Here is a 23707-nt window from a genome sequence, read left to right on the forward strand (position 1 = left end):
GACCACTCCCTTATATAGAGAATGATTGAATGAAGACCAAATCAGAGCCATTGATCTTACCAAAATCAATGAATCAAATTCATCCGAATTCTTCAAGTTTAGGAAATCCCGTAAATTCCTCATTTTCCAATTCTGGGAACCAACGAACATTATTATGAATTTACGAACATAAGTATGTTTATTTGTATGTTCATTTATTTTTATACGAACATATCGATGAACATTAGTATGTTCATTTGTTTTATACACGAACACATCGACGAACATTAGTATGTTCGTATAATGTTCGTTGGTTCCCAGAATTAGAAAATGAGGAATTTAAGGGATTTCCTAAACTTGAAGAATTTAGATTAATCTGATTCATTGATTTTGGTGAGATCAATGACTCTGATTTGGTCTCTATTCTCTCTATATATAGTGGTCTCCATTGAAGCTCACCCCATATATATATATATATATATATATATATATATATATATATATATATATATATATAGGGAAGAGCTACCGTGAAAACACTTCTTAAAATAAAAATACAAAAGTTTTTTAATGTACGAATTTTATATAGAACATGCATGAATTCATCCAACAGGGTTACGAATTGTAAAAAATAAATTTTTGCTACCTTTGAGATTCGAACTCAGGACCACGAATTCATCCAACAGGATTACGAATCAACCGTAGATCTTGATCTAAGGGCTGGAAATTGTTTATATTTTATATTTTAAGAAGTATTTTTATTTTAGCCCTCCCCTATATATATATATAGATATAGGGAAGGGATCAATGAAGAATGCTAACTGTTGAAGGAAACAACGAAGGCTGAATAACTCAATACATTTACTGAATAAATCACGCGAGCGCATGAACGAAAAATGTACCTGTTTATTCAGTAAAATAACTATTCGTGCGGTCACGTGATTTATTTGGTAAATTTATTGACTTATTCACAACGAAATATAGTTACTTCTTCATATATATAGGGGAGGACTACAGTGAAAACACTTCTTAAAATATAAATATAAACATTTTTTAATGTACGAATTTTATCTAACAGGGTTACGAATTCATCCAACATGGTTACGAATTGTGAAAAATAAATTTTTGCTACCTTTGGGATTCGAACCCAGGACCACGAATTCATCCAAAACGGTTACGAATCAACCGTAGATCTTGATGATCTAAGGGCTGAAAATCATTTATATTTTATACACTTAAGAGTGTTTTTATTCTAGCCCTCCCCTATATATATAGGGGAGGGCTAGAATAAAAACACTCTTAAGTGTATAAAATATAAACGTTTCTTAATGTACGAATTTCATGTACAACACGTATGAATTTATCCAACAGAGTTACGAATTGCGAAAAATAAATTTTTGTTACCTTTGGAATTCGAACTCAAGACCACGAATTCATCCAACAGGGTTACGAATCAACCGTAGATCTTGATGATCTAAGGGCTGAAAATCATTTATATTTTATACACTTAAGAGTGTTTTTATTCTAGTCCTTCCGTATATATATATATATATATATATGGTTAGGTTCTAGTGAGATTGCTATTTTCGTGAGAAGTGAGAATAATGAATGAGCCATTATATAGTGTTCAATAACGATATTAAAAAAATTAGTAAAATTTTATTCAATCAATGTAAATATCAACCATAGAATACATTAAATCAATACCTACAAATCAATCTAAGATCTCACCATATATGAGAGATCTCATTGAAACCATTCTCTCTCTCTAGGGGTGGGCTACCATGAAAACACTTTTAAGTGTATAAAATAGGAACAAATCCTTTTCATTAGATCATAGTGAATTAATGGCCCAGATCAAATTATATGGAGATCTGAAATTCGTAATTGTTTCTCTTGCAATTCATACATTTTTCTTTTTACGAATTGAAAGTAATTTTGTTACGAATTATAATCTATATATGCACGAATCTGAAGTTCTTTTGTTACGAATTATGTTCTGATTAGGCAAATTTCAAGCCACAAGATCAACTAAGATCTAATGGACAAAATTTGTTCCTATTTTATACACTTAAAAGTATTTTTTTATTTTAGCTCACCCATATATATATATATATATATATATATATATATATATATATATATATATGAGTAAATATATAAAACTATCCACTTTCATATTGTAAAGATAAAAATTGTCCACTAAGATAAAAATAATAAAAACTGTCCACTTTTTGATTGAAAAGACGGAAATACCCTTAACATTAAAAACATAAAAATTAACCATTTTTCTCTCATTCTCTCTCTCCTCTTTCTCTCTCTACGCATTCTCTCCCCCATTCTCTTCTCTCTCTCATCTCTCTCTCCACTCTCTCTCTCATCTCTCTTTCTCGAGCGACGCTGCGGCGGACCAGGTCAAACAAGGCGGCGAGGCGCGGGCAGATGCGGCGGAGGAAGCCACCGTCGGCAGAGCCGGGGGAGGTGGACATCAAATGCTGCCTCAACTGGCACCGCATCGACCTGCTGCGCCGCTTCTCCTTCTCGCGGCGGCGCGCGGCGGAGGAACACCCGCTTCTCCTGCTGCTGCCTATTTCTCGCCGCTCGAGAACCGCGGCCTCAACGAGGCGCCATCAGATCCATCCCGATCTTCAAGTTCGGGAGCGAACCCTCCTCCTCTGACGACGACGCCGCAGATCTGGCTCTCTCTCTTTCTCATGGTCGATCTCCGCCTACGAGATCTTCATCCGCACCAACCTCTCATCCGCCTAATCTAGAGCGGTTCCGTGCTGTCACCTCTGCCTCGCGCTGCCTCCGTCAATTGCTCTACTTCGAATCCAATTTCCCGATCTGATTTATTAGATATAAGGAAGAGTAGGAATTCGCGGTGATACATTGGAGTGCAATTCTGCAGCAAGGAGCTGAGGTCAACGCTCAAGGATATTGTTTGGACAACCACCGCTGGGAATTCGTGCTTTTGCTTGAATTGATGGATTGGTATTGTTTAATAAAATATTTTTTCTAAATTCAGATGTTCATTGAATTTGAGATTTGATTGTGAGAGCATCTAAATTGATTTGGTGAGTTTTTTTTTTTTTTTTTAATCGGATTTAGTGAATTTTTAAGATACCAACTTTGAAATTATTGCCCAGCAATGTTCATTTGTTTTGGTTGTTAGGCAAAATTTAGGAGGCCATGATTTTGATTGTATTGTAATGATAATTATTTAATAATATTTAACTGATATTTTGAGAGTGTATAGATCGATTGAAAGATAAAGAGATTTTGGACAATTTGATTAAAGTTCTTGAATTCACAACTAGATCTATGAATTCACAACTTAAATGTTCTTGAATTCACAACTTAATATTCTTGAATTCACAATGAAATCTATGAATTTACAACTAAAACTTGAATTCACAACCAAAATAAATTCTAGTTGTGAATTCGACTGATTGTGAATTCACAACCAACATAAATATGGTTGTGAATTAAATTTTGGTTGTGAATTCGTTTGGTGTGAATTCACAACCAAAAAATTCTAATTGTGAATTAAATTTTGGTTGTGAATTCGACTGATTGTGAATTAAATTTTGGCTGTGAATTCGACTAGTTGTGAATTCACAAACAAAAAATTCTGGTTGTGAATTCGACTGGTTGTGAATTCTCAATTCACAACTAGTGTAAATTCACAACCAAAAAATTTTGGTTGTGAATTCACACGGGTTGTGAATTGCGGGATTTTTTAAAGGGGTATTGTAAAGTGGACATTTTTTTAATTTTTAATGTGAAGGGTATTTTGGTAACAGTGGACATTTTTTAAGTTTTTTATCTTAGTGGACATTTTTTATCTTTACAATATGAAAGTGGCCATTTTAAAAATCCACTCATATGAGTAAATATATAAAACCTCTGTTAAAATGAGAACTAGGAACCTAATCTTGACCTTTTAAATATTAGATCTAGTGGTTAGGATTTAGTCAACAAAAGAAACTGTGCATCTATTATATTTTACTGTGCAATTAAAAAATATGCAATTTATGCAATTGAAACCAACAATGCAAAATACTCAAGCAAATCGAAATTGTGCATCTATGCAATCGAAATTGTGCATCTGTAGTTTTATTTAAATCAATGGTTTTAAATTGGTTCCTAGTTTTCATCTTAAGAGGGGTTTTTATATTAACCCTACCCTATATATATATATATATATATATATATATATATATATATATATTGTGTTTATATTATTATAAGTGTACTCTCTAAACAAAAATTTATGGGCATGGTATTATGTAAAACGTGGTTACCTTACCAATTAACAATAGTTTTAATGTTGAAAAAATTAAGTTAGTTTTGTTTATATTAGAAACTAATAATGCATTATAAATGTTTTTTTACATTAATTAAATATTAAATAAGTAAATTTAATGATCGTGTGTCACACTGAATTTGAACTCAAATTTTTTCGTTTAGGCATTAATCACTTTACGGCTAGATTAACTCACGCATACTTTATGAACGATTCATTGATTTGTAATGAGTTATATCTATAAGTAATATATATGTAAAATCAATAATATAAATATAACAATGTAATATTTTATTGTAATTTTAAATCAACTGATAAATAGTATTAATATTTTGATATTTTTATATAATTTATAATTTTAAAAATAAAATAAATATATTATGGTCCGTGCTGCGTTGGCGAGGGGCACGTGATATGGCTTAAAAAACGAATAATTTATTTCGAAATAAAAAGTCGTGATGGGCCGGGCCGGGGAATAGAACCAAAAGCTTCAATTCGATCAAATCTATTTAAATAATGTTGTTGCTGGAAACATTTACGTAAAATAAAATTAAAAACCCACTAACGAAAAGTCCATTTTCAACCCCCAAACACACACAAAAAGCAGAAAGGAAAAAAGAATGTCAAGTCGTCTAAATTTTCCGGTATGTCGAAATTTGACCAAATCACTCAATGCTTTTGTGGCATTTCATCTAACTTCCTAGTGAAAATTTGACGAAGATAATGCCAAACTTTCGTCTGAAACAAATTCGAGGTGTCGGTTTAAAAATAAAAAACTAAAGAATCGAGGATCAAAATAAGATACTAATAATTTTTGCACATGAATCTGAAATATCTTTTGTGGATCTATGAGATCGTAGTCCAGCCAACACAAAATTTGTAATCGTGAGCCGATTTTGTGCGTGCAATGCAAAAGAAATGTACCCAAAGTTATCTGCGTTTGTGGGTGAGAGAGATATTATTAAAATTAATACATAGTAACTAAATTTATTTAAAATTTTAAATTTCCTAAGAAAATAAACTTGTAAAATGCTGGCAAAATATTTTTGTTTTGGAAAAAGGCCAAAAATGGGGTTATATATCACACTACGTCTTCTTACCTTATTTTCCAATTTTCTCAAACAAATTAGTTACCTTGCTAAAGTCTTGTTATATCACACTAACAATCCAAAATTTTCTAGAGACAATTTCAGTACTTGACATATTATTTTTAATTTAAAAGGCTCGCACTACAGTTGACAGCTTACAGAAGTCAATATAAAAATATAATCTCCACAATTCGGTACAATTTAAATTAATAGAACATGATATGTATCTAACTAATATTTATATACGCACACACACATGCACATATATTTGCCACCTCAATGCAAATGTGCAAAGATCCGAAGCCGATCTTTCCTAGCAAAAACACCGAAACAAAAACACATGCATGTCTCTGCCCATTTCCCATCAAATAATTCGGCAATTTTGCATATGTTTTTATTCTTTATTTTGTAGTAGTATCTCCACCACCTTTCCCTCCAACTCCTCTCTCCATATCACATATATATGCATACACATCTCTTCTCTCATTCTCCCAATCCTTTCGACTTACAAACACTGGCTTGTTTTTTATTCGATATTCAACTTGACGGCCCAAAAAATGGCTGCCTTATTTGTACTAGTAATTTTTTTGCTTTCTCCGGCGGCGATGGCCGGACATGACTACGGCGAAGCTCTAACGAAGAGCATTCTCTTCTTCGAAGCTCAGAGATCCGGCTACTTGCCCACTGACCAGAGAGTCCAGTGGCGGGGCGATTCCGGCCTGGGCGACGGCAAAATCAGCGGCGTGGATCTTGTGGGAGGGTACTATGATGCCGGAGACAACGTTAAATTTGGACTGCCGATGGCATTCACCGTTACTATGATGAGCTGGAGCATTATTGAATACGGCGGCCAGATTAATGCCGGCGGTGAACTTCAGAATGCCGTTGACGCCGTTAAGTGGGGAACTGATTATTTCATCAAAGCTCACCCCCAACCTTATGTGCTCTATGGAGAGGTAAGAGTCACACCCATATATATTAATATTACTACTATCCTAGGCTCCTAGCTCGTTTCAAATATACCACAAAACTCACATTTTTAGCAATTGGAAATATTTACGTAGCTAATCTATTAATTTTAAAACATGGCCTATACTTTGGGCTAGAATGTCGTCCGTCGAACATTTCTAGAAAAAATACTTATATATTTTAAATTAGGAAATATTTACCATTTTTTTGAATTAAAAAAAAATGTGTGTTTTAGGAGGTAAGGATCTAATTAAACTGGAGTGTTTTAGTATGGAGTGTGAATTATTATTTGTAAAGAAATGAATGAATGTAGGTTAAACATATATATGCGAATGTTGCGTTGCGTAGGTGGGAGATGGAAACACAGACCACTACTGCTGGCAAAGACCAGAGGACATGAGCACCTCCAGAGCTGCCTACAAGATTGACGCCGACCACCCGGGATCCGACCTCGCCGCTGAGACCGCCGCCGCCATGGCAGCCGCTTCCATCGTCTTCCGCCCCTACAACTCCTCCTACTCGGCGGAGCTTCTCCAACATGCTTATCAGGTCTAATATTTTAGTCAACCGTTTCTAACCTCTCTTTTTTTCTTTTTTTCTTCTTCTTCTTCTTTGCAATTTTTTACGTAATGTGCTAACTTAATCCTCTATTTCAACGTTGTATATGCATCCTACATTAATCCTACTCCAAATTGGTTTCTTGTCACACAGGTATTCAAAAAGATTCTTCAAGTTTTCAAATGTTATTTTTCAGTAAATATTTATGAAATTTTTTAAATACTCGATCGTACGGTGACAAAAATATGCTGGTAGAATATGATTATAGCCCTTTTAGTAGCATGATAGAATTAATTGAAATTTATTAAATGTTTTCCTTAAATTATTGTTCATTTCTTCCTTTAAATGTATTAAAAATTTTCAGTCAAATATAATTGACCTTTACGGGCTACGAACGGATACTCTCATTAAAAGAATAAAAATATGAAATTAGGCGGGCTGCATCTATGATACATTGATACTAGTACTCCTTCCGTCCCACTATAAGTGAGACCCTTTTTTGGGCACAGAAATTAAGAAATTAAGTAATTAAGATGTATTTTGTGTGTAGGTGAAAAAGTGAAAAAACGTTTAAATGGTAAAAAATTTACCCAAAAAGGAAAGAGTATCACTTATGATGGAACACTCAAAATAGAAAGAGTCTCACTTATAGTGGGACAGAGGGAGTACTATTTTTTGTGGGAATACTATATGATATATACTATTAAAAATTAAAAGGAGTACTTGTATGTGTGTTCAGTTTATAATATTTTTTTAGAAAAATAATCTTTTTGAGGGGATTATATTAATATACAAGCTTAGGTGCTGTTTATTTATGAGCGTTTATTAAAGAACATATCTTATCAATGCAGAATTTGGAGTTTCATGCATTTACAAGACGATTTATGCATTTTCTTTGTACAACAATTCTTTTTTCACTATATAGTAGTAATAAATTAATTTGATATTTGATTAATTTTCAGCTATTTGAATTTGCGGACAAGTACAGAGGCAAATATGACAGTAGCATCACCGTAGCGCAGAAGTACTACCGATCTGTCAGTGGATACACCGTAAGTCATTCTTTCTCTCCTTAATACAAAATACATTTAATTAATTGCAAATCCATGCATCTTCTTACATTAATAGAAAATACATTTAATTAACCTCCCTTATTAGTTAATTACATCAATTCCAATCTGTAGTTAATTACATCTGTAATTTTTTTTTTACATATTTCATGAACCCACTTTACAAAATCACAATCTGCATCATCGTGAATTTCATCAAGCGCATGTTAGTAAAATGTATATCGATGTATGATGTGGGCAGGATGAATTGCTGTGGGCTGCTGCATGGCTGTACAAGGCAACAAATAAAGAGTACTACTTGGATTACCTAGGGTACAACGGCGAAGCACTCGGCGGAACTGGGTGGGCCATGACTGAATTTGGTTGGGACGTTAAATATGCTGGCGTTCAAACCCTTGTTGCCAAGGTACCTATACAACATACATTTTTTTTTTTTTTAATTTATTACAGCCAAATTAAGAAAGAAAAAAACCCACTCACACTCTAACCCCTAGGTGACTCGAACCCCTGACCTATACAACATACATTATCAATTGTTAATATTAAGAATTTAAAATAAAAAAACCGGTCGTTATTTTAAAAATATATGTAATGATTAATTTCGATTTTAGTTTAAGCGTGTGTTTTCTTGTATAATGTCTGAATCATTCTGGTATTTGATGTGTGATTTTTGCAGTTCCTGATGGCTGGAAAAGGTGGTAAGCACAAAGCAATATTTGAGAGATACAAAGAGAAGGCTGAGTTTTTCATGTGCTCATGCAACTCACAGAGAACTCCCGGAGGCCTCATTTTCCGGCAGCGGTGGAACAATATGCAGTTTGTTACCACGGCTTCCTTCCTCACGACTGTCTATTCTGATTATCTAACCTCTGCCGCCACCTCCCTCACTTGTGCTAACGGCCCCGTCTCCCCGTCCCAACTTCTCGCCTTAGCTAAATCTCAGGTCTAATAATGTTTTGATGTGTCTACTTAGTGTTTATAGTTATATATGATCTTGTTTTACGAGTGATGGTTTGATTAGGTGGACTACATTCTGGGAGACAACCCTCGAGCAACGAGTTACATGGTGGGATACGGGAAGAACTACCCTCAACAAGTGCACCACAGAGCTTCCTCTATTGTATCCCACAAGGTGGATCCTTCATTCGTGAGCTGCAGGGGAGGCTACGCTTCTTGGTTCAGCAGAAACGCCAGTGACCCCAACACCCTCACCGGCGCCGTCGTTGGCGGCCCCGATGCTTACGACAACTTCGCCGATCACAGAGACAACTACGAGCAAACCGAACCGGCTACCTACAACACCGCCCCTCTCCTTGGCGTATTGGCGCGTTTACACGCCGGCTACAATCACCTCCTTTCAGTTGAGCTACCGGAGACTGCAAATCGAGGCCAAGGTATATACCACTTGGGGGCGTTTACTATTCATGATTGATTAATTTTGAAATTGTGCCTAATATGATCTTTAATGGTGCAAACATTTAATGCTAGAACTTGTTTGAAATTGCAGATTCCTCGAGCTTGATTTTTGTTGAGCAGAAGGTGACGAGTTCATGGAATGAAGAAGGCAAGAGTTTCAATAGATACTCGGTGATGGTTAGCAACAAGTCTTCCAAGAAATTGAAGAATTTGAAGCTACGTATATGGAATCTGCATGGGCCTCTTTGGGGTCTCACGAAATCCGGTGACGATTACTTATTCCCTGAATGGATGGAGTCTTTGGGTGCAGGGAAGAGTATCGAGTTCGTGTATATCCAGTCGGCTTCTCGAGCAAACGTTTTGGTTTCAAGTTACACTCTTGTATAGTTGATTACACTCTCTCTCACTTTGACTATTTTTTTCTTGATTTTGGAGTAGGAGTTGTATATATAGATATATACTTTTTTTTTTTGTTGATTTGGGATATTATAGTAGGATTTGGATTATATGAGGTTGAAGTTTGTTGGAGGTCATTTGTCCCTCATTCTTCAACTAAAAAGAAAAGGGAACTTAGGAGTAGTTTCATGTTTTTATATGAACAATCAAGAAACGTGACATTCTTGTGTTCGTATATTTTGGCTTTATATATTAACAGAATTTACTATAGTTCTTTTTCCGCTCTGTTTGTTCGGTGTTGCTCTGTTTCGAATTTGCAGTAAATTGTGAAATTTCTTATATGGAAATTATAGAGTATTTCTAAGCTTTGTTTCTAACATAGATTTAAGATCAGATTGTGACGAAACTGAAGCATAATTAAGAAAATGGAAAAAGATCTATACTAATAGAAAAAGAGCCCAAGGCATCTTAAGGTACAATTTGTGAATTACCTATTTTACCTCTATTATATATTTTAATTATTTTACATATTATATACTTATAAGAATATATTTTATAATGACGATGAAGCGCAGTCTGTTGGTAAGACGAGTCACCCTAAGAACTAGAGTGTGAGTGAGTTTTTTCCATTATTTGGTTGTAACAAATTTATACATATATACCATTGGATCTGTAGAATCTGACGGCCATCAATTAGGGATGAGATCCAGTGTCCCACAATCTTATGTGTATCACTGTGTCTCATGCTTATATCTATTATTTTAAAAATATTTTTTATAAAAATAAAATTTATTATAATACTATGAATTATATTTAATTTTTATTTCAAAAAAATAATTTTTTTTAAAAGTATATGCTATGACTTTGAATTTATCAACCTATTATTAGCTAATAAAAGTGAAATTAAATAATAAAAAATAATTATATACCTTAAATTGATGGAATAAACCCTAGTTAATAATCACAAAATTAAACTAAAGCATATAAAGTTGAAATTGAAGAAAATATATATAAGAAATTAAATAAAATTGAAAGTGTGACACAAATTGGGACATAAAGTGTGGTACACTGAATCTCATTCCCATCAATTAGCGTGTTTGAATTATTTAAAACATTGCATATTCATTAAAAACGATTTTTTAATTCAAATAGGGATAAATATCTAAGTTTCGTTGAAATGGTAACTACTCTATCCCTATTTCACCGCCATTCACTATTCCATTCAAGACGGCTGAAACTTGGTAAGGTTTTTTTTGCTGACATAAAATATTTTGTTCAGTGATTTATAAAAATGGATTAGCATGAAGCTTTTCGAATGAACGGTCATAAAATTATGAACATTCGAGTAAAGAAGTCTGAATATTGATATTTGATTGAGAATTGTAAAAATATTTAACATAATTTTTTTGAATAAGCATAACGAAATTACGAACATTTAAATAAATTATTCGAATATTTTTTTATGAATATGGTGTATGAGTTTACTGAATAAGTAAGAAAACTTATCGAACAAGGTCAGATTTATAAGAATAAATCAATAAGTTATACTGAATAATATAATAATATGAAAAAACCTACTAATATTTTGAATATTCAATTACATATTTTTACCACATGAACAAATGGAGGATGCAAAAAGATAATTCTTCAAAATGTAATGTAAAAATATATAAATAACGTATTGAACTGAAAAACTTGATTAAAACAAATTGAAAATAAATTATGCTTAATGTAAACCTAGGTATTAAAAGCAGCTAAAAAATAAGTAAAAAACTAAAAAAAATATATGAAATTTAACTACCTAAAATATCAAGATTCGGTCAACTATGATTGCGTATTGGGCGGTTACAATTAAAAAACCAATTACTAAGAATAGGGGTGTCTAAACGGGGCGGGTCGGGTACCCTACTCGAAATTTGTAGGTATCCGACCCCGATTTTTGTGCAATTCAGCTACTCGATACCCGACCCGACGGCAATGTCGGGTACCCTAATATCCGATGCGGGTATTAGGGTACCCGCATACCCGCATTTCAATGAACTTTTCAATTTTTTATTTCTTTCATTTTTTTCTTTCAATTAATTCTGGCATTCTATCGCCTAGCTAACACATTTCAGTGGGATTTGGGTTTGTTGGGAAAAACTTCCTTAGTTAGCAGAAGCAGCATAAATGGGTTGATTAATTAATATTCTTTTCTTTTTTACATGTAGTTTAGCAAATCATTCTTTGATTTATTGAATCTGAATCAAATTAATATTAATTAATACATGGGTATCGGCGTAGCTCAGCGGCGGGATAGGCCTAAGGCACAGCTTCCTTCTGTCGAGACTGGAGCATGGCAGAAGAGAGAAACAATGGGTAGGATTTAGGATTTTGAATTTTAGATATTAAGATATTATTAAATTATATAAAATATAAAAAAGTATATATTAATTAAATATCAGGCGGGTATTCGGATATACCCGATATCCACATTTTTTGGAAATCCACCCGATCCCGACCCGCACCCCGTAAATAGTGGGTATCGGGATCGGGTCGGGTATACCCGATACCCGCAATCCGTTTTGACACCCGTAATTAAGATACCCTTTTATATAATAATCGACTTCATTAAATTGAATTACCAAGACCGTCGGATCATCCATATCTAAGGGTGGATATTAATTCTCCATTCTCTAAAAAAGATGTATTCTTTATGAATCCACTCTCTCTCTCTCTCTCTCTATATATATATATATATATATATAGGCGAAGGTTCAATGAAGAAGACCTAAACGTAAAAAAGAAGAGAGAAGTAAGAAGTAATCTCATCCGTTGATCTTATCTAATCTAACAGACATGATTAATTCACGCCATGTTCAACGAATTTTTTCGTTGAACATATGGGGGGTCAAAACCCAACCCCCAAAAAGATTGTATATGTTCACGAATGTTCAATGAAAAAATCCGTTGAACATGGCGTGAATAAATGTCCGTTAGATTAGATAAGATCAACGGATGAGATTACTTCTCTCTTTTTTCTTACATTTAGGTCTTTTTCATTGAACCTAACCCAATATATATAGGGTTAAGTACCAAATTGCCCCCTATCGATGGCGTCCCTATGACTTTTAGCACCCTAAAGTAAGGGGGGAGAGCTGCCCACTACCTCAATGTGGCTTTTTGGCACCAATATCCCCCCTATCGATAGGGGTCCCTGTCGCGTTTAGCCCCCTAAAGTCAGGGGGGAGAGTTGCCCCCGTCGAAAGGCTGGGGAGGAAATTGGTGCCAAAAAGTTACATTAAGGTAGTGGGCAGCTCCCCCCCTGACTTTAGGGGGCTAAAAGCCATAAGGATGCCATCGATAGGGGGCAATTTGATACTTAACCCATATATATATAGGGTTAGGCTAGGGTGAAAACACCTTTAAGTGTTTATAATAGGAATACATATTAACCATAGATCTTTTAATCTGTACGGTCAAGATTTAAGTTTTACTTATGGATTGGTGCAAATTAATTTAATGGGTGAATCATACTGTAAACATTCGCCAAGGGTATGTTTGTAAAAAAACATACGTCTGCTCATCTTCGCAACTGCATTCCTCCGAAAATAGAGCCCAATTTATTTGGAAATTGAATTTGGCTGCAAAGTGAAATGATTGTTTTGGTTGAAACGTATCTCTGGTAATTAATGATAGATATGATCTAATTTGAGTAGATATTCCAAACAAATAAGCTTCCGCGTATGAATTAGGATTCTTAGGGTTTTTTCTCCACACTTCATCACTTCCGGCGCTGATTCCAGGCGACGATTCATAAGCACTAGAATACTAAATTAAGTCGGGCTAGAGTATAATTTATCTATAATGGTGATTACGAAAGCAAAGCGAACTGGTATGTAGACGACGATGCTTTGCCTTTTTTTATTTTTAAAAAATTGTGTTTTTTTTTTCGCTTGAATCAAAATCGAAATCGGCTTGAATGTTTGATTCGTCGATGGTTTGAATGTTCAATCGATGGGTTGTTTTGTTTGATTCGTCGATGGCGACTTCGAGGGTTCATTAGTGAAAATTTTTTGCCGAAAAGGTTGTGGTATTTATTGAGTTAAATACAAAAAATGATATGTTATCTATCATTGTCACTATATGCAATTGGATGTTATGTATTCCAAAAATGGTGGTCCCCCACCATTGTTGTTGGTGAACCCTAGCACTACTATTTATGTATGAATCGTTTTTTTTGTTTTCTTTTTGCTTGATTTAAAAAACAGTAATATGTCGATGGTTTTTAACTCTTTGTTGAATCGCAATATGTATAGGACAAGATAGCTCGAAGGACAAAGGGAAAAGGATTGCTAGAGACGAAGATGAAGATGATGTTTTCCAAGGTTATGTGATTGTTGTGTGGCAATATTTTGAATATAGTAATGTGCGTGCTGTGCTGTATGTAGTCAATGGCTGACATGTTTATTGGAATTTAGTAATGTGCGTGAAAAAATAATGTATTGTGCATGAATCGATGGTATGGGACAGGGCAATAGTAGTCATACGAAGTAAGCAATAAGTATCAATTTATATAGCATGAATCACATATTATGTTTGGATTAATCAGTTATGTAGTCGGGTGAAATATATAATACAAGGGATGAATCATGTATGATAGTATGTGATTCAAACATTAGTGCTCTGTGATTCATTCATTATATTGCAATTTGTTAATCTGAATTTCGAATGCAGTTGATTCATCCATCGTTCTTTAGTTGTTATGACATGATGCATGAATTGTTCTACGAATCTGCATGTCTCATATATGTGTGTGGAATGATTTACGTGCATAAAAATGAACCACCTTATCTGGAATTTGAATATGTGGTGTATGCAGCATATAAATGAATCAATATGAAATAAATTATAATTAGCGAGAATATTTCCTATGATGTAAGAACAAACAGTTATTACAAGCATATAATTCTCTAACCTTATATAAATCTCTAACGTTATGAAATGTCATTTTTATGGCAGCTTACATTGCACAAAAGAAAGGGAAATGAGTAGTAATTGGCGATAAAAATGATGATGCAGATGAAAATAGAAGGAAAGAAGGTTTGAATCATGCTTTAGTATGCGGTGTTTAATTTTAATTTATTTAAGATTAGCACGAAAAATAATTGTCCGTCTTGTTGTAGCACGAACAAAGCATATGAATGATGAATTCATGAATGATATGAAGCGTGCTATGATGGAGAGCTTGTTAGACGGTATGTAGACAGATATTTTTTTTTGCAAAGTTTACTTTATAATAGAATTGGTGGATTTTCTAATTGGCGTAACTTATGAATTATGGGTATTGAGTAAGAGGAAGAGAGTGGATGTTGCGGACAATTCTGAGCAAGAGACATCGGATGATTCGAACGGGGAGGATGACTCTCCTGTTGTAGTCGTAAAAAGACTAGGCATGAGAAACGGAAGGAGGGGATGGTGAACTAAAAAGAATGGTCTGTTAGAGCGTATGAGGATTATCCGACATTGTTCACGAGAACAACTCCTGCTGTGTTTGTGAAATCTGTGCAACAGATGAACGAGCAACAAAAGCAGGCAGTGGCTGATTTGGGTTTTGATTATTTACTGGATCTTCGTATTACTGAACTACCTGGGAAGTTAAATTACTAGTTGATGGATAGCTACAATGCTCATACGTCAGAGATTGTTCTTCCATCTGGTAAGACGATTCCTGTTACCGAGGAGGATGTGTATCGAGTATTGGGGTTTCCAAGAGGATATAGGAATATTGTTCTAGTCGATAATGATGATAGAACACCTTTGTTTGATGACTGAAAAGTGCGGTTTCCTGGAAGAAATCCTAGAAAGATAAAGATCAACCAGGTCAGGGATGATATGCTGGCTTGCCAGGATGGAGGTAGATGGTTCAAAATTCAATTCATGATTATGGTTGGTCATTGCTTGATTCAGAGCTTTACGAACGGCTCCGTAGTGCCTAGAGTTATTAGATGTTTGGAGGATCTGGATAGTGTTCAAGATTGGAATTGGTGCGAGTATGTGATAAGATCTCTGATTATGAGCAAGGAGCCATGGCAGAAGAACACAAAGCAGTTTTACACTGGTCCGACAATGTTCATGACGGTATGTAAACAAAATAATTGATGCCTTTAATACTTTCATAATTCGGGATTACCTGAATCAGATGCTTATCATTTTAATGTTATGACATTTATGTTTTTGCTTGCTGTAGGTATTTTACGTTGACAGGCTGAACTGGGTTAATTCGGATGTGAAAAGAGACTTTCCTTTGTTTAAAGCATGGAACGCCAAGAAGTTGAAGGATAGGGAGCTTGCTGAAGTAAATGGCGGTGGGTTTGGTGATGGGATAATTCTTGATCCCATTACGATATATGGGCCAGCACCTCCTGATCATTTCCAAGTGAACCAGGTTGGTGTTAACGAACAAGTGGCAGATGATATAATTGGGGTAGTTACAGATGAAACTATTTTGGATAGGCTGACAAGAGAGATGGTTCAGTTCGAGAAGGCAAGAGATAAGATTATGGCAATTCTGAACATAGCTGATGATGCAGACCTTGCATCATATGCGTTCAAGCAAAAGTTTGAAGAAGCAAAGAAACTTATGGTTAAGACTCCATATATGTTAACGAAGATGCCTGTTGATAGGCTTGATAATGCCATTTGCGGTGAAGGTCCGTCGACTGGTGCAGTGTTTGATGATGGGCTACGTTACGATGATGCTCTTTTCAAATCATGTGATGCAGCAATGTCTAAGTCCTGCACGCATATAGGTCTTATTGACGATCTCTCGACTTGCAACCTTAGTGCAGGAGACCCAACGGGCATTGAGAACTCATATGGGCTGGCACCTGGTTTGGTGGACAGAGATCGAGAGCTATCAAAGGTTTATATTTTATTTGATAATGTATAATTAAATTTGTAAAAGTGTTAAAAAATTTAGGATTAATAACAGAACGATTTAGTTGTGTTACTATTTTTTTTGTGAAACTATTTTATTTTAATGTTCATATTGTACAGGACATTGGAGGGGAAGGTGATCGTGAGACGCTGTTGGTTAGAAAGGAATTTCCAATTCAGCATCAGTCAGCTAATACAAGTTTGAATAATCCAGATGTCAATGTAGGTTGCTTAAAATGTTGGCAAGACCATTTTTACCATTTATTAGTATGAATAAGCTGTTAACGTTTTATGACCAGGTTGCAATCAACGAGGCTGCACGTGCCGCAGCCGCACCTGTGAATGTGCCTGAAAAAATGGTGCGTACACCTTTGTGTGTAAGATTGCTTTATTTATACTATAATGGCTTAATTTGATGCACTGGCAATTATAAGTTACTTGAATCAACATTTTTATTACTTGGACAGATTGATCGTGTGGATGATGAAGCTGGGCAACAGAATGTGCAACCTTCACGTCGTGCGAGGACCAATATTGCAAAGATTACAATAAAGGATGGCCAAGCGAACATGGTTTATAAAAACCCTACGACACTTGTAAAGCGGTTGCGTAGTGGGCATTTGTAAGATATTTCGATTTGGTTGTAATATAAACTAATTGAATCAGGTTTCGGGTGCGTGCGTCAGGAATGAAAATGTCGACCGATATGTGTTGAAGCCTCTGGAACAAAATGTATGTATTGTAGTTTGACAAGTTTTTGATGGTTGGCTGAATTGTGTTATATTATTTTGTGCGATCTATGAGGATGTTTGTAGTATGCAGAAATTTGTAGTAATTTAATCTGTTAGGTGTAATTTCAGTTGGCGCGTAACCAAACATTGATTGATTCATGCGGATGTGGTTCTAGGTTCTTACGTATACATATTAGAAATTTGTTAAAGCATGATTCATGCATCTCACTTGGTTGGTTCGTGCAAAAATAGATTATTTTGCAGACACCAGAACCGTTAGGACCAAAATGCAGGGGGGAGGAATTACTTCGGAGAACTACTTTCAATTTATCACCCTTCGTGGAGAGGACAGTCAATACGACGAAAAGGTTGACTAAGAGGGAGAAGGCAATTGGACTGTTTGCGTTGTACAACCGCGCTCATAAGCCGTAAATGATTATTTCATAGTGCATATAAAATACAGTATTTTTTTGTGAAAAAAAAATTGTTCCTATAAAGTTTATTCTAATGAGTTTTCCTTATTTTGCAGGAATGATGTTATTTTTGAGAAAGATAAAAAGGTTCTTCGCAGGGTCAACTTTGTTTCCTTATGCAGGGATAGTCTAGTCGATCTTGAGTTAATTGATACATGGACTTCATTTTTGAATTGGAATGAACAGTTCCGTTCCGACACATCCCCCAGTCGTTTCTTTGCATCTACTCAAATCTGTGTAAGTAATTAGATGAGACGGTGTATTAATTTTATGCATAAATAGTTCGAAATTGATTGGATTTGTATAATTTATTTGTAGTTGGAATCGATTGTTCAACCACCAAGCAGTTGGCCTTATAAAAGGCGGAGAGATATTTTTTTCAGGATGTTAACAGCTGAACTAGTCAATCTTCAACATACAAATATCAATGATATTGATATGGTTCGTACTTAAATGTGATAAATACAATCTCTAAATTACTTAGGACTAATATGTCATATGTTAAGTAAATTGTCTCCAATTTGGTGTGCAGTTTGTTTTTCCAGTATGTAGAGTGATGAAGTATTACGCTTTATGCGTGGACCTGAAGAAGGAAAGGGTGCATGTCTTAGATAGTCAAAACGAGAGTGAAGCTCAGATCAAAGAAGAAAAATACACCCGAACAGTTGATGAATTGGTATGTTTTGTTGTATATAGTTTTCTTTTTATGTTTTTATTCTGTTATACCTTGTTCTAATAAGTAATTGTTTTATTGTCTTAGAAGCAAATGATGGTGGACTACATGACCAATATCAATGAAGTTCATAAGAGCATTATTGTGAAGAGGTCAAAGATGTCTATAGTTCATATAAAATGGGGTGATGTGAAGAACATTAATTAATGACACAGGAGTATACCTAATGAGGCATATGGAGACTTTCATGGGTGAAGGTGCATATAGTTGGAGCTGTGGGCTAACTGCGAAACTGAAGAAGCAATTGAATCTGTTGAGGGTGAGGTACTGCGCAACTATTATTGGGTGGGAGAAAAATAGTGTTAAAGATGATGTTACTATTAGTGCGACTGACTACTATGAGGAGGTTGTTGGTGACCCGATCATTAACATCGACATGACACTGCTTGGATAAAAACAACATTATTGGCATGACAGTTATAAGTTTTTTGTTTCTTGGTAAAAACAAGTGGACAATGTTTACAGTTATTTAAGCATTTATATGGATGCAAATTTGTTTTTGGATTATGATCGTTTTAAAATAAAGAATATTCATAATATGCGTGAACAGTTCAATTAGTTGGTTTAGTATGTATTTCATTGGTGAACACTTTACCTACGTATGCTTTCTTACAATCCTCATGAATTGGTAGATACGAATGAGCACGTTCAAGTTCACCATGATTAAGTTTGTATTCTATATATTCTTGTAGAATAAAACTTTGGAAGATGCAATGGTTATCTGCAGTAGTAGGATGTGGACAATTGATACAGCCAGTGACAGTGGTTGTTTCGATCAATGATCAAGTATGAATCAAGAGGCAAATTGCATGAATCAGATAACAGTGCATAGTAGTATATAATTTAATTCATTCACTTTCTGGTACAGACTACTCAATCTCTACATACAAACTGACGTAGGAACGAATATACAAGTAACTAATGAATGCAATGAATATAAGGGCACTTTGAATTGTATGTTTCACTGGAATAACATGAGTACTTTGAATTGTATGTTTCAGTAGTAAGTATTTTGTAACCATGGACTATACTGCATGAATCAACAGTAATTATTGTGCTAAAGAAATTTTTTTAACTATGGAAGTTTTGTAGGAAAACATGTTATATGTGGAATAAGTAGTATGAACATTCCTGATGTCTGTATGAATCATATTTCATTATTAGTCATTTAAAAGAATTAGCTAAGTTAAAACAGTAAAGATGGCAAAGGTGGTAGCAAAAAATAGTAAGATTTAATCCATAGACCCTAGACAATTAATAACATGATATTGTTTCGCATGAATCAATAGTATGAATTATAAAAGCAAATGCATGAATCGGAGTATAATTCAGATTATTATACATCACCCCATATAAACTGGACGATCTACTAACAGAGTTAATGGTGACAGAAAATTAGGCAGCGAACATCATATCCAATCAATAACTCTACTAACAGAAAAAATGAAAGAAAATCAGCCACCGAAATTGTAAGGTGAATCGGACATAGATTGATGATATACATACCACACGACACCATAATGTTCTTGAAGACTCGACTGCGTTTTCTGGAAATTGAAGTTTTATGATGATTCAATTGACAGAGGCTCGGTTTCTGGAAATAATAATTAAGTGATAGCCGATTAGGTTAAGTGATAGAGTAATTGAGATTTGGTTTGATATGGAAAGATCATGCAAATAAAAACCAAATCATGTCTAACGGTTTTACTAAATATTAAAATTACATGAATAACCTCATTTAATATAAACGTGTAAAATGGGGCTGCAAAATGGGACGAAATCCAGCCATCAAATCTCTTAAAATCAATGGATGATATGTGATCCTATTTTAAACAAAAAAAAAACTGTTTTTATTTTAAACAAAAAAAAAATCGGGTTTTGACCGAGTGTCTTGGACACTCGGTGGACAAATGTCATTTCCGAAAATAGATATATGAAACTGATTTCCAACCTAAATGACGGTTACAATAAAAAACGAAATTACATGCTTAACCTTACAACATTAAATAAAGTTTTAAAACGGGATTAATCTAAACCGCAAGATCAACTAAATCTAACGCATCATATCAATTCTCTATTCTTAAAAATAAATGCATTCTCCATGGATCCATTCTCTCTCTCTCTCTCTATATATATATATATATATATATATATATATATATACAGGGGCGGATCCAGGTTTCAATCTTAGGGGGGGCTGAATCTATTGGACTACGGCGTCTGAAAATATTTACATGGGGGTTCGGGGGCGGGAGCCCCCGGAGCAAATTTTTTTGAGCATTCCGTACACTTTATGGCCATGCATTTTTTTAACAATCACTTAATATAATAGATAATTGTTCGCAATTCAATTAACTCAACATCAAGTAGATTGAAAGCATATAAAGACATACTTTTATGCATTTTTTTTAAAGAAAATGTTTCATCTTCTAAACAAATAAACTAATTTTCACAGTTAATAATTAGTAATTTTACTTTTACCTCTAGAATTGACTCAAATTCAACATTAAAAATTAACTAAGAAAGAAAAAATGATAAAAATAATATAAATGTAACAACTCAATGTGTTAAGCAATCAATATGGATAATTGAATACTATAAACAATGTATTACTATATTTTTCCTTGTATTTCTTATTTATATACACATAAATATAGATATAAAATAAAATATATATCTATATTATTTATTAAAAAAAAAACTCAAAAAATGGGAGGGGGCTGAAGCCCCCCCTAGCCCCCCTGGATCCGCCACTATATATATATATATATTAATTCATTAGATATTACTCTAAATCTATGTGATATGTATCTATAGTTATTGATAAGGCTTGTAAATAAATATATCAATCCAATAAATTATCTAATAAAAGTAAGTGAATTAATAAATTTTTTAAAATAATAAATTATCAAATAAAATAACATTAATTACACATACAACGTATGTTCTTTCTGCTAGTAGCACAAAATATATGTTAGGCTTAGTGATATCGTTTCATAAAAACAAGTATACAATATGAAAAGAAAAGTCCACACACACAAACACAAACACAAACACAAACACACACACACACACAAAAACAGTCTTACAAATGTAAGATAAGATTTGGCGACATGAGTAGTGTTTAGTTGAGGTGTAGAAGAACGATGGTGATGTTGTCTTTGCTGCCCTTAGCAATTGCGAGCTCAGCTAGCATTGCAGCGGCGTGCGATACGCCGTCGCCGCCTTCGGAAGGCCAGCTCTTTATTTTGCCAGCAAGACACTCCCTCACTACCTCACAAGCTGTGTGTTTCTCAACCACATTCCACAGACCATCATTCGCTATAATTAGGAAGCTGTCGCCGTTTCGCCTCATCACCCGAACCTCAGGCGCCGACCCTCTCACACATTCACCATCACCTGCCAAGTGCGCATAACACCTTCACTTGATGTTCAACCACTAAACAACAATGCATAAATCTAATTACCACCATTTAATTCTATAACACAAAAGGATGTGTACTTTCAAAGGTTAATTTTAATAAATAAAATTAATCTTTTATTTTATTTAAATAAATTGAAAATTTGAGATATCCCAAATCGCCTAATTTATTTCATCATTAGTGCAAATCTTATTTATAAAAGCTGTCAATAGACCCAAGTTAATAGTATAAAATATATTCGGGCCAAAATTTCTAAAGCTTGTTGAGAGGCCCATCCTTCTTGAATGGATACATATGTTTTTTTTTTTTTTTAAAGAATGGATACATATTTACTCAATCTTGAATTATAAGAAATGAAAAATTGTTCTTCCTTGGGACGTTGAAGTGAAGACGAGATCATCGTTCCTACTCATGATCAGAGCTTCAACTCTCTCATCCGCTTCATCAGCCTGCCAAACCAAAAATGATTTTATAGCCTAACCCTATTCTATATATGGAGATAGAATGAGAAAATGAAATTTGAAAAACAGAAAATGTATATATACCTGAGTCCACAAAGGCAGAGCCACTCCACCAGTCCAAAGCAGCGCCCTGGAACCACCGCAATTGACGAGCAACATCTCGTCCTTGTCAGGCAGGTCCAGCACCGCCGTGAACTTGAGCAGGCCGCCCCAGTCCTCATACATAGAAGTAAAGCAGTCCATCACTAATTTGTCCCAAGCGAGCCCCTCCTCCTCCACTGCCTCCGCCATGCGCTTCTCCAAGCACTGATGCAGCTTGTCGGTGCACGTTTCCACCAGCTTGGGTCCGCCGCAGCCGTGAGCTGCGAAAAATGAGTAGCCGCAGGGTAACCTCCGCGGCGGCATCACTATCACCGAATCCTCCATCACTCTCCGCCGCCCCAGAATGGAGACGTATCCATATTTCAAGGGGCGGCTTCTGCTCTCCGACGGCCCTTCTCCGTCTCTTTTCCGGCAGCCCTTTCGCATTTCTGTTGCATGTGAATGGCTTGCTTTAAATGATTTAATCATTATTGTTTTGTTTGCGAGAGAGGCATGTATCTCTTGGCCGATATATATCACACTGCATTCAACTGGATGGAGCCCACATGCCTCACTATTATATTTATCATTTATCAAGCTGCTCTATTGGATCGCGAGCCCAAATCTTTTTTTATCGTGCGAAATAATATGCACAAGTTGCTATTTACGTTTTATAAAAATATTTATTTTTTTGTAAATTTTTTATTTTCATTTTCCTACTAATTCATAAAAAATCACTCATAATTCACCGCTCACTCACAATAAAATGAGACTACTTCTTTAGTAGTTAATATTTTTCAAAATTCGAATTATTAAAAGTGTCGCATATTTTTATGAAATAAATAAGTATTGGTCTAACTTAATATAATAAAGAGATTAAAATAGGATATTGTGACTCTAAAGTATGTGATGTTAGAAAAAAAGTTTGGACTGAATACTTCAATACATTTTTCCTTTTAAAATTCCTTCAGTCACCGCAATGGCGTCGGCATTATCGTCGATTGCAGTGTTTTTTGGTTATTTTTTCTTCAGCCAACCCTATTATTAAATTTTAGATCTTATCTTGATTTTAAAACTCCCTTCGTTAATTTATTCAAATACAT

At 34.6% G+C, this 23707-nt stretch overlaps 2 protein-coding genes and 1 long non-coding RNA gene across 4 annotated transcripts; 2 read left to right on the forward strand and 1 right to left on the reverse strand.

Moving 5' to 3' along the window:
• Positions 1-5792: 5792 nt before the first annotated feature.
• Positions 5793-10012, forward strand: LOC131024494 (endoglucanase 6-like). The gene is made up of 7 exons (XM_057954001.1): positions 5793-6332; positions 6694-6894; positions 7866-7955; positions 8215-8379; positions 8650-8916; positions 8995-9367; positions 9481-10012. The coding sequence occupies exons 1-7, from the start codon at positions 5934-5936 to the stop codon at positions 9774-9776; spliced, it is 1791 nt and encodes a 596-aa protein (XP_057809984.1). The 5' UTR covers positions 5793-5933; the 3' UTR covers positions 9777-10012.
• A 4067-nt stretch (positions 10013-14079) lies between these two features.
• Positions 14080-19168, forward strand: LOC131024495 (uncharacterized). 2 transcript variants are annotated; one of them, XR_009101876.1, is made up of 3 exons: positions 14080-14152; positions 18453-18583; positions 18668-19168. It is a non-coding gene; the product is annotated as an uncharacterized LOC131024495 (long non-coding RNA). The 2 variants fall into 2 exon arrangements; XR_009101877.1 differs by lacking the exon at positions 14080-14152 and having other exon boundaries at positions 18431-18583.
• Positions 19169-21598: 2430 nt separating this feature from the next.
• On the reverse strand, positions 21599-23128 carry LOC131024496 (probable protein phosphatase 2C 8). Its single transcript, XM_057954002.1, has 3 exons — positions 22608-23128; positions 22472-22511; positions 21599-22039 (listed from the first exon to the last, which is right to left on the reverse strand). Exons 1-3 carry the CDS (start codon positions 23091-23093, stop codon positions 21765-21767), a joined length of 801 nt encoding a protein of 266 aa, XP_057809985.1. The 5' UTR covers positions 23094-23128; the 3' UTR covers positions 21599-21764.
• Positions 23129-23707: the final 579 nt, after the last annotated feature.

Source organism: Salvia miltiorrhiza, chromosome 5, assembly GCF_028751815.1.
Source record: "Salvia miltiorrhiza cultivar Shanhuang (shh) chromosome 5, IMPLAD_Smil_shh, whole genome shotgun sequence".
Lineage (NCBI taxonomy): Eukaryota > Viridiplantae > Streptophyta > Magnoliopsida > Lamiales > Lamiaceae > Salvia > Salvia miltiorrhiza.